This window comes from Nyctibius grandis, chromosome 2 (assembly GCF_013368605.1).
Source record: "Nyctibius grandis isolate bNycGra1 chromosome 2, bNycGra1.pri, whole genome shotgun sequence".
Taxonomy (NCBI): Eukaryota; Metazoa; Chordata; class Aves; order Nyctibiiformes; family Nyctibiidae; genus Nyctibius; species Nyctibius grandis.
The window spans coordinates 54,659,135-54,671,362 of NC_090659.1; the positions used below are offsets into that span (position 1 = coordinate 54,659,135).

General features: G+C 40.3%; 1 protein-coding gene across 2 annotated transcripts in view; it reads left to right on the top strand.

Moving 5' to 3' along the window:
* The window catches only part of NCK2 (NCK adaptor protein 2), a 93,694-nt gene that overhangs the window by 48,144 nt on the left and 33,322 nt on the right, over positions 1 to 12,228 (top strand). For both annotated transcript variants that reach the window (XM_068423465.1, XM_068423472.1), the window contains one exon: positions 10,158 to 10,399. In XM_068423465.1, coding sequence (XP_068279566.1) covers positions 10,174 to 10,399 — 226 coding nt within the window. In that variant the 5' untranslated portion in view covers positions 10,158 to 10,173. The remainder of the gene's footprint in view (positions 1 to 10,157; positions 10,400 to 12,228) is intronic.

Genomic DNA, 12,228 nt, shown 5'->3' on the forward strand with positions numbered 1-12,228 from the left:
AAAAGATCATTTGAAGCAGTCCTTGTTTATTTCATCTGGGCAGACTGATTGGTGTGATAAGCTTCATGAAAACATTTGGTGGGAATATTTTTTACAAACATCCTTTTATATGTTATTATATAAACATATATAAAGTGAGATTTCTTTTTTTGTTGAATGATAAAGTGCTGTACCGACTCCTTAGCAGGAAGGATGTATTTCTGGGTGTTTCTAATCTGTATTGTCCTTTATTTCTTTGTCTTTTGAAAAGACTTCTAAGCTACTTGTAAGACAAAAAACAAGCTTAACTTTTGTGCTGTATTGGAGCTACGAAGAAATTCGTTACCACTAAACTAGTCTTGAGGTTTCCTGTTTGCAGTTGTTCTCTAACACAAGGTGCTGGAGTGCAGTTGCAGTTGTATTAGAGATTGGGATATCAGATAGGTTGTGGGGCCGAGAGAAGCAAACGTTGCTTAGAAACTGTTGGAGGCATCCGGTTGAAGCAACAAAACCCCAAACCTCGCAGCATTGTGCCCTGAAACAATGGCAGGCGATACAGAGGGGAAGAGGGTTTAAGGTGTACGGGGCAGGCTGTTCGCTAGCACCAACATGAAGTTACTTAGCTAGTACAGTTTTAAATTACTGGTTAATTAAGAATAATCCTTCACTTTTTTTGAAGATAGAATTATAGAATGGTTTGTGTTGGAAGGGACCTTAAAGACCATCTAGTTCCAACCCCTCTGCCATGGGCAGGGACACCTTTCCTCTAGACCAGGTTGCTCAAAGCCCCATCCAACCTGGCCTTGAACACTGCAAGGGAGGGGGCATCCACAGCTTCTCTGGGCAACCTGTTCCAGTGTCTCACCACCCTCACAGGAAAGAATTTCTTCCTAATATCTAATCTAAATCTACCCTATTTCAGTTTAAAACCATTACTCCTCGTCCTATCTCTACATGCCTTTGTAAAAAGTCGCTCTCCAGCTTTCCTGTAGGGCCCCTTCAGGTACTGGAAGGCTGCTAGAAGGTCTCCCTGGAGCCTTCTCTTCTCCAGGCTGAACAATCCCAACTCTCTCAGCCTCTCTTAATAGGAAAAGTGCTCCACCCCTCTGATCATCTTGGTGGCCCTCCTCTGGACTCGCTTCAACAGCTCCATGTCCTTCTTACATTGGGGGCCCCAGAGGTGGATGCAGTACTCCAGTTGGGGTCTCACGAGAGCGGAGTTAGAGGGGCAGAATCACCTCCCTCGACCTGGTGGCCACACTGCTTTTGATGCAGCCCAGGATACGGTTGGCCTTCTGGGCTGCAAGCGCACATTGCCGGCTCATGTTGAGTTTCTCGTCAACCATCACCCCCAAGTCCTTCTCCTCGGGGCTGCTCTCAATCCATTCTCTGTCGATCCTGTATTTGTGCTTGGGATTGCCCAGTCCCACGTGCAGGACCTTGCACTTGGCCTTGTTGAACTTCATGCGGTTCGCACAGGCCCACCTCTCAAGCCTGTCGAGGTCCCTCTGGATGGCATCCCTTCCCTCCAGTGTGTCAACTGCACCACACAGCTTGGTCTCCATTTGGACATTGAGCTGTTTACCGCAACTCTTTGAGTGGGACCATCCAGCCAAGATATACAGCCTGCTTGTATTTTAGCAAGCAGTATAATCTAAAAAACCCGCACTTGTGGCGCCCGTAGTAGTAGGCCGCGGCAGGGCAGTCCCACCTGTGGCGCACGTGCCGCAGCACCTCTGATGTGATTAACCGTTCCACCAGGCTGTGTCACCCTCGTGGTTTTAGCTATAATTATTGCGTTCGTTTTTTGTTTTTTGTTTTTTTTTTTTCCCCTAAGTGACTCATAAGGAAACCGAATACTTTTGCACCTAAGAGCAGATGCCTTGGGACCTGCCAGAAAGGCTTGTGGTGTCTGCTGAGCCTGCCTTTGAAGTCACCCCTGCAGCTGGGCCTGCCTGGCAGCTGATTGTTAATCTGTCCAGCATGGGTGCAGGCTTGGGTAGATGGGTAGACCTGAATCAGGAGCTCAAATGAAGTGAAAACCCTACAGAAAAAATAGTTTGTTCATGCCTGTCTTCCTTAAGACCCTTTTAATGAGTACTAATTGCACATCCATAATCTGCTGGTATGCTGCGTGGGTTTGTGGCGGGGAGGGTGTCCTTTATCTCTTTCCTTTATTCTTCTTTAGGATTAGAGTTCATCTGGCTACTTGTTGGTGTTATCAAGGATGCCCAATTTATGCTTTCAAATTAGTGGGACAACTGTAACTCCAGAACTTCATTGCTTCAGATTTTCCTCAGGGTTAACGCTAAAACTGTAAGAGCTTTGTGGACTGTTCTGCTATTTTGGGGTGCATTTGAAGATTAAAAGTATTTAATTTTTATTATTTTTATAGCCTAGTTAATGACAGAGAAGAAAGTGGTTGTCACTGTAAAATAATCCCATAATGTAGCAATAAGTATTAAACATTTTTTTCTTGCATCACATGCAGGAAACTTAATGTTCTGTCTAATTCTGTAGTTATTCTATTGCTAATATTTAATTTATTCCAGATGCAGTTTAATAACGTTTTATAGTCCTTAATGATCTGAACTGCACTTCTTTTGATACCTTCAGTTTGCATTTTCTGACTTGAGCTTGTTGCTATCAGTTTTTCCTTTTCAAAGAAAGGACCAGGGAGAGGGGACACAGAAAACCTCTAGAGCTTTTTACCTCACTTTTTAAACAGAATATTCTTTTAACCATGTAATACTTCTTTCATAAATGCTAAATTACGAGAGTAGGTTGGGAAATGTAATAAAACATTCCTCCTTCACAGCGGATCCAATTATTTACATCTTTGTTCACAATTATTCTTTACAGCTTCCACTCATCCATGCTTTCAGCTTTGGAAAACTGACCCTCCTAGAGTACGGACAGTGGCTTCTATTGATTGTGACTGTGTCTTCAGTTTGCACATCAAAGTAAATTAGATAATAATCACTTGCACTTACTCAGGTATCACTTTTAGTTCGGTAGTCAATGCATCCTAATGAGACCTAATAGTGAAATACCTGAAATTAGTTGTCAAGCTTGTGTTAAAACAGTCAGCAATTTTAGGCAGCCCAGGTGTGTGGGTTTTTTTTCTGCTCAGATAGACGTTTGACACCTCAGAACGGCATAGCCAGATGGATGAATGTTCGGTCACTACGGCTATTTAGTTAACTTTCTTTGAAAGAGGGAGGGAGTATTCTTACAATAATTTTTGGTGTGTTGACCTCTTTCCAAAGAGATGTGTCCCTTGGGGTGGATTGACACACATTTTATGCAGTATTAAAGTGTTAAACTGCAGGAGCAGTTAGAGAAGGTGGCCTTTATGTGATCCATCTCTGTCTGAGCACCAGCAAATAGCCTATGTAACAAAGCATGGAAAGGGTTTTACTGGTTTTAACAAAGGGCAGTGATTTGCCATCATTTGGGTCAGCTTGTTGACTCTTTTTATACCTCTGCATTTTGAGATTTTTATTGTGGCGATCATTAGAAATATGATATTTTGCTTGGTTTAGGTGAACTTTGGCCTTTGTGTGAAGATGATATTTTCCTGTTTTTTTCAAACATACATACTTTAAGTGTCAAAAATGCTGTGTTCTACTGGAAATAGCTAGAAGTATGTCCAAAAGGTGTGTTCTTTTTCACAAGTTTTCATTTGAATTCTCATTTCTGTTCTTTTTAATGCCTTCTGACTTCTGTCTTTGAGTTTGGTGCTTTACTGATCCCCAAGAACCAAGTGAAACAATCTCAAATGTAGAGATGCACTTTTTTGAAATCTTTCTATATGTCAAAACTATTCATCCAGGCTGATTTAAAAAAAAACCAAACTAACCACACACCCACACATGCAACAAAGAAAACAACTGTAAGTGAAAACAAAACTTCAAACCTCCTGAAACAGTAGGCAGGCTAACCAGAGATTGCATCTTCATAAATAAGAAAGCTTTAGACGTAGAATGTACTTCAGATGAAGTGATCTAATACAAGTTATTTTATTAATTACAGAATACAGTAAGCACATCTGCTTACTGTGACAGAGGCCTTGATGGAAAGAGACCTTTTTTTATGCTTTTTCACAGCTGTGGTAGCTTAAAGGACCAAATATTGCCTATTTGCTATAGCTTACAAAAGATTAACCAAGTGGACACTGGATAGCTGGCCTGTCAGCAACACATGCTGCAGGGTTCAGAACCCATTTTGATTTTCAGAGTTTGGGGGCAGGAGAAGGAGAGGTTGTTCAGCCTTCAAATCTTAGAGGAAATCGTGATATGTCATTAGTTGTCTTTTCAGTCTCCCAAGACAATTAACTAAATATTGTATAGTAATTATGTCTTATGTAATACCGTATAGCAATTATGTGTTTTATGCACGTCAGTGTCATGTAAAAGCCTCCATATCAATTTAGTACCTTTCTTTCAGTGTGTCTTAGGAGGATGTCCAATTCCAGAACAGTGTGTCATATCAATTGTCACTCCCTATTAATAGAATTTTTGCTTGTTCCCTTGGTGAGGGATTAAATTTCAAGCATTCCTGTCAGTCATTTTTCAACCATGTTTCTTTTTTGCAAAATAAATTGTGAACGGGGAGAGCAACTGCTTCTTTTCTCACTCTGTCTTTGAAGCTCAACCATACCTCCTGTTTGCACAATCCTAACTAACCGTATCCCTGACGTAACCCTGAGCCTTCTTCTGAAGGCAAGAAGAGATGCTGATTTTCTGCCCATTGGGTCAGGGCGTTAAACTAGTGGGAGTGTTAACTTATGTCAGTCTATAGGAGAAGATTCCAGTTCAGGTGGCATGCTGGAATGGATCCTTTCTTATTTATCATTGTGGGAGAAACACATATTGGGGTGAAAAAAATAATCTGGGCCTGGTAAAAGAAAATGAGATCTGTGTAACAATTATATATAGTTTGATATTAAAATAACATCAACTGAGCAAATATTTCACATGAAAAATCATTAGCAGATTTACAAGTTTGTGGGAGCAAATTCTGTTAAGTTCCTCTACATTTAAGTTTCCATAGTCTCGAATATTGTTTGCATGGTTCAGTTTTAAGCATTGGTTCAAAGTGGCGTAGGTGGTTGGTTGGCTTTTCTTCTGCCATTGATAAATTCTTGAATCATTGATAGTTTATTGGAGATAACCTTTTTCTTTCTGGACTTTCTTCTGATAAAGTCTGCATGGGAGCTACAGTACTAGATACTCCAGTGATGTCTGCTTTTGTTCTGCCTTAGAGTTAGCCAATGTTCCTCACCTGTCTGAGCAGGCTTTCAGTACAGTCTTCTTATGACTGACTTTACCTTGGCTGGGTTTTTATTCACTACCTTCCTAGCCTGGCAGATTTTTCAGTTTTTCCCTCTCTCCCAAGTGTGGTTTTTGTGTTGGAAGATTTTCAGGTGTGCTTCTGCAGTAGAGCAGCTGCCACTGAAGGCAGGACTCCTCTCCTAACAAAACCTAAATTGGAGGGAAGAAACAAAGTGGCTGAAAATACCAGAGCTCAATCTAAACTAATTAGTTGTAACATTTCAGCAAATACAGTATTGGTAAAATAAATTAGTTTACTACCACTGCTAGCAGTGAAGGAAATGCTGGCTTAAAAGGGGTTGGAACTGTGTATTGGTCACATAGTTAATATAAGAATTACCTTTTGAAGGTCTGGGTTGTGGAGTTTTGTTTGTTTAGTGTGGTGTCTTTGGTTTTGTTTTTTTGTTTGTTTGTTTTAAAAACTGCAGTTGCCTTGCCATAAAAGTAAAGCAAGTAACTGCTTGATACAATAAGCTAAAAACCATAAGCTAAAGGCCATACATACACTTTTTAAAGTGAAACAGTCTTGTACTGAGAAACGACTGTGTTGCGTTTCATAAATTTACAGTTCCTTGCGTAGGCATTTCAAAGGTTTTCACTGGTGCTTTTTAAAGTGGTGGGTGTTATCCTTTCAGTATGAGGAGAAGACTCTATTTCAGAGCTAGGGCTTTTGAGCTTTTTGAGGAGGAATGTTCCAGAAGGTTGTACACTTCTAGCAGTAATGGATTTTCATTTTCTTGATGTGAAGGGGTCTCGTGTTAACATTAGAATCTATGGGGACTCTGGTATTGTTTGTTGTGCGGTCTATAAGCAATATACTAAGGAAATATCACATTTCAAGTGCAAGTCAAGTTTTTATGGGGCACTCAGATGCTTTGGAAGGCTGTAGTATTGTTTTTTCCTTATGTTTTTCCCCAAATCTACTTATATCATTTGCTTCTAATCTTTTGTTTGGCACACAGCTGTGTTGCAGAAGCATTTTAAAGCTATTAATTCTACAGCCCCCCTTCTGGGGAACAAATGTGTCCTTATTCACATACAAGGAAATCTTAGCTCTGCAAATGTCACAGGAAGAAACTTATTGTCCTTGATGGAGCCAGTCTAATGATGTAACCAGAAGAAAGTAATTTTAAGAACTTTAATACTAGTTCCCCACGTTAAAAAAAAAAAAAACACAACAAAACCAAAAAACCCCACCAAACAAAAAAACAACAAAAAAACAAAACCAGCCCCCCCCCCCCCCCCCCCCCCCAAAACAAAACAAAACAAAACAACTTAAACCACCAGCACAACCAAACTCCACACATGCGTATAGCTTTAAATGACCAAATGTTTAGCTGCAATGATATGATGCATTTTGACTGGTTATAAATCCTGTCCCCAGGACAGGGACATTTTGCATCTGGGACATGGCAACCCTGGGTGTACATACAGACTGGGGAACGAGAGGCTAGAGAGCAGCCCTGTGGAAAGGGATCTGGGGGTTCTGGTCGACGGCGAATTGAACATGAGCCAGCAGTGTGCCCTGGCAGCCAAGAGGGCCAACCATGTCCTGGAGTGCATCAAGCATAGTATTGCTAGCCAGTCGAGGGAGGTGGTTGTCCTGCTCTACTCTGCACTAGTGCGGCCTCACCTTGAGTATACTGTGTGCAGTTTTGGGCGCCACAGTATAAAAAGGATATGAAGATACTAGAAGAGTGTCCAGAGGAGAGCCACAAAGATGGTGAAGGGTTTGGAGGGGAAGCCGTACGAGGAGCGGATGAAGTCACTGGGTCTGTTCAGCTTGGAGAAGACCAAGGGGAGACCTTATTGCGGTCTATAACTTCCTCACAAGGGGAAGTGAAGGAGTAGGTGTTGGCCTCTTCACCCTGGCAACCAGTGACAGAACTCGAGGGAATGTCAGGAAGATGTGCCAGGGGAGGTTTAGGTTGGATATTAGGAAAAGGTTCTTCACCCAGAGGGTGGTGGAGCACTGGAACCGGCTCCTCAGGGAAGCAGTCATGGTGCCAAGCCTGACAGCATTCAAGAAGCGTTTGGACAATGCCCTCAGACACGTGGTGTGAATTTTGGGGTTGTCCTATGCCAGGACAGGAGTTGGACTCAATGACCCTTGTGGGTCCCTTCCAACTCAGGACATTCTATGATTCTATCCTGTCCCCACTTGGGCAGGAATGCTCGTGCCATTAAACATTCAGCAAGACCTGGAGTACTTTACAGGCTTGGGTTCTGCGTGAGCGTGCCACTTGAGAAACTTGGCTTCCCTACACTTCTGCCAAAATTGCATCATGCAAGGGATCTGCTTGTAAAATGACATATTTTCTCAGGAAGAGTGGCAGTTTTACATGTCAACAATAACTGGAATGTAGAAATGGGGTAGCTTGGGGCTTTTTGCTTCAGAGGGACAGGAAGAGTTTCATAGTTTCCATCAGTCACTAGTCAGATATTATGCCTAATGTGTTTTTTATTATTAGTATACTGTAATATTGATAGATAATTTTAACTCGCCTGTGTTGTGAAAATAACCTTTTTTAGAAGTGGAGGCTGTGTGGTGGAAACATCAGCCAGCGGCATCGATGGTGTCCTATTTCTTCATGTTCTTCATGTCCCCAGGAATAGTAAGAATTGACCATTTTACAATTGCTGAGATAAAATAAACTGATCTAAATTGGAGAGAGAAATTGTATTGACAACACTGGCCTCCAGAACATGCTTGACTGCAGTTCGCCTGTGGCTACATCAGCTTATCGACCTGTAGGTTCTCTGTCCATTTTATGTGAGTCAGAAACCAGGGCAGTTTATTGGAGACTGTGATCCAAAGCTCAGGCTCTCCTGTGTCATTGTCAGACAGGATTATTATTTTAGGGCAAAAAAATGGTTGAAGGGTATAGTGACTTATTTCTTGTAAAATCGTCAATTCTACCCGTGTAAGTCACAGCCTGTTTGAACTGTAAGGGTTGTGTTTCTTCTCAGTTGTTCAAAACATTCTAGCTTTTTGAATTCATCTTGGGGCTCTCGTCTATGCAAACTCACATTTGAATAATTATTTAATTGTTGTATGTTTCTTTGTATTTTCTAATTGGAAAATGAGAACTTAAGCCTCTTGATTTCAGCTTCAGATTTTCAAAAATGTCATCCTACCTTGGCCATGAGGGGTGATGTTGCTGGTGCTTTCCAGCACTTTGCTGTCAAATAGTTTAGCAACCATAACTCAACCCTATATGATGCCTTCCTGGAAACAAAAATTATGGTAAGAGGAGGCTATAAAAAGTCCACTATTGTGTCTTATGATTATAGGTTAACTTTAAATAAGGAAAGCACATCTTTTTCTTTAAAAGAGTAGGCTGCTGGGCTGTCTCGTGTGTAGTTTTCACAGCTTGTACTGTGACTAAAGGGAGAAACAGTGTGTGCGTGTGTTTACAAACTGCAGGAGGAACCCTTTTTGAATATAGGTGATGTAACTTACATGCTGAACAGAGTTTCTGAATGAGGTTTGGGCTTTTTTTTAATTACCTTTCTGTCATGTAAACTACTAGGTGTCAGAGTTCATAGGGACTGTGGACTGCTAAGAACTAGGCAACAAAGTCAAGTCACGTTAAAAAGATCCTTGGACATTAATAGTTTGAAGTACTCTGGGACCTGTTTCTACTGATCTGTAATTTAAAGGAAATCTATAGCATTTACTTTTTTAAAAAAATAATCTGCTACATTGATTTTCAAATATATTCTCACTTCCCATTCTCTCCTGTCCTCCTCCACTTCCCTCTCCCCCCAAAACCCCCAGCAGTGATTAGAAAATTTTAGGTAACTTATCAGAATTCAGCAGAGAAAGCAACATGTTTTGCTTGGCATTATAATATGTTTGAATGTCACTGGTACTGGCATGGGACTTTTTTCTTACTTGCACACTATTGTGCTCCCTCATATTGTTCCGAGTAATTACTGGGGTGCGTAGGAAAACGTGGAGGCACGCAGCTGTCTTTATGCAGCTGACAAATAGCTTTGGAAAAGATCATTCTTGTTGCAGATAAGTAAAAGAAGACAACTCATTCGGTCTTAACAGAACTCTGGGTAGGTTTCGGGCAGGGAAGAAATGAAATGCAATCGAGGGAAGCGCCGTGGGTACCCTTCTCCACCCTGCTGACTCGTGCCTGGCGCAGGACTGCAATGAGCTGGGATCTTCCTGGGAGCAAAGGGGGAGCAAAGGCTTCTCCTAAAACGCAATCTTGTGCTGCCTGCACAAAACAGTGTGAACAAAGGCTTACTAAAGACAGTACCCTCTTACTGATGGCAGATTTCGCTGCTGAGTTACATTACTTCTTGAAGTGTTCTTAACTTACTACTAAAACAAAGAGGGATAACTTTGTTTAAACGCAGAATACTTACAAATATTATGTTAGTATGAGGATGAGGAACTAGGGCAGAAAGAAAATATATTTTTGGAACGCTGCTGTATTTTTTTTTTTCTCAGATCAGAACTTTGAATGCCAGGTGTGGTTTTTACAATGCTATATGCAAAAACTAAATGGGTTTTATAAATTAGCCTTCGTTAATGTATAGGTGACTAATATTTTATATACATTCAAAGGAAGCGAATGTACTACATTATGACTAGAATTTACTATCAAGGTGTTGTCATATCTAAGTGGCAGAAAAAAGCAAGAAAAGTCAGTATGACTTACCTTATTTTTAAAAGAGGAGTTCCAATCTATGAGGTTTTTCTCTGTATGCCTTTCTCATTTTTCCCTACCCTTTTCTTGCTTATTTCAGAACTCAAAGAAAAAAACTGAGTAAGAATTACATGATATAATTTACTGATGAGCATGTTTTAATATTTTGCTGCAGAAGGACTCCATGAAAGATGACAGAAGAAGTTATTGTTATTGCAAAGTGGGATTACACTGCACAGCAGGACCAAGAACTTGACATCAAGAAAAATGAACGTCTTTGGCTATTAGATGATTCCAAGACATGGTGGAGGGTAAGAAACGCGGCCAACAAAACGGGATATGTGCCATCAAATTATGTGGAGCGAAAAAACAGCTTGAAGAAAGGTTCTCTGGTTAAAAATCTAAAAGACACATTGGGTAAGTCCTTTTGTATTTTGAAAGAAGTTTAGTAGACTTGATGACTTTCAGATTGGGAATGTAATGTGCATATAAATATTTTTTAACATGCTTGTTTGGAATTTCTTAATCCTTAGTTTGAGGTGATGTGGTGGATAATGGAGGGAGGGGAGGGAGTGGGGGTGGAGGGAGAATCATGCGAAAAAATCTGTAACAGGTTTTTTTGCATCACATCCGGGAGATTAAGATGTTATTTTTGTTCCAGTTTGTCAGAGGTTGTGATTTTCAGTGGCTGAAGACCTGTGTTTTCATTGAGATATCAACTCCTGAATCCTCTCCTCTCGTGCCAAGTACTCTCACTCAGAAGGATGTAAACTGGCTCGTTCAGCATAGCTATCATAACAAAGCTAAATCACTTCATGAATGGGGTTATACGATGTGGCTATGTGCAGTGTCAGGGTTTAAGTTTCTGTGGTGCGAGATGTTCCTTCTGCTTCCAAGTCCTTAATATGTATTGTGTTTTATGTTTGCACGTAAATTCTTCACAACAGTGTATCATACATATAAAATAATATACTTTTGAAAAATTTTGAGTGTATTTCGAAGAAATATATTTGGAAGCCAGATGAAATTAAATTTTTTCTTTATTTTTGCAATGATTTTAAATAACTGATTAAATTACTAAAAAATAAAGGGCTTTGTATATGGCTAGAAAAGGTTAAACATAGATATAAGTGATCATTTTACATATATAGGCCAAAAAAAACCTACTAGTGGTGTTTTAGGATGTAATGAATAAAATAGAAACAGATATGCACCTGGAGGTGTTTTGAGGTTATTTTTTGCTTGTGTTTTGATTTTTGCCTGTGTTTTGCGAAGTCTTACGTAGGGAAAACTTATTCTGTTGCAGTTTGCTGTAGAAAATACTGACTCTTCAACGGAAAAATCAGAATTTTGGATTGGACTTGTTAGAAAACAAAAAGGTTCACTTAAAAATAACATGGCAATAGCTCGTGTAGGTTTATCGCAGGTGTCCTGTGCTAGTGTGGTGTCTAACAGGTTAGGTTTCTTTGTCACTTCTTCATTGCTGTGTCCTCTGTTGCTGAGCTGCCATAAAGTACATGAAACTGAGGACTGCAGGATGGGTGGCAGGCAAACAACGTTATCACAAGATTTACCATGGTAATATTTAGAACCATAGACCTTTCTACAGATGCTCTTGAAATATACTCATTACAGTGCCAGCAAACATGATTATGCCTTTTCCAATAAGCTCCAACTTCAATTAACTAGTTAAAATCAAAATCCCAGTTGTGACTTTAAGCTCCTTTTATGTGGATTTATGTTGTTTAATATATATATCTTGTCTAAAAACTACTTTATGAAAGGATTGTGTTTCTGTTGTGATAATACATCGTATTTGTGTAAAGTGTAGGCAGTATTTACGTGATGTAAATAAACACATTTTTATTTATATCCAACAGAAATGTGTTTAAGTGAAGGAAGAGAGACGTGTCCTCGCATATGCTTGTTTACCTCCTTGTTCTTAACAAAGCTGCGTGCTGCAGGGTGCTTCACTTCGCTATGGTGGCAACCGATGAAATGGTGTGAGAACAAAGCTTGGTGGTTTCATGGCTGAGCCTTTGCTAGTATCGCATCTTCCAAACCTTAGCCCTTTGCACGCACGTACATGGGTTTTTAAGTTCTGAAGGACCGTTATTACAATCTACTGATTCCCCTGTACCTTTTCTAGTAGTCTTCTGTATGCGTTGTTTGTGCAGCTGAGGCAGAAAATACCATGTGGCAGAGCCTAGCTTTTTCTTTTGCAGTGACCACGTGTACCTGCTCAG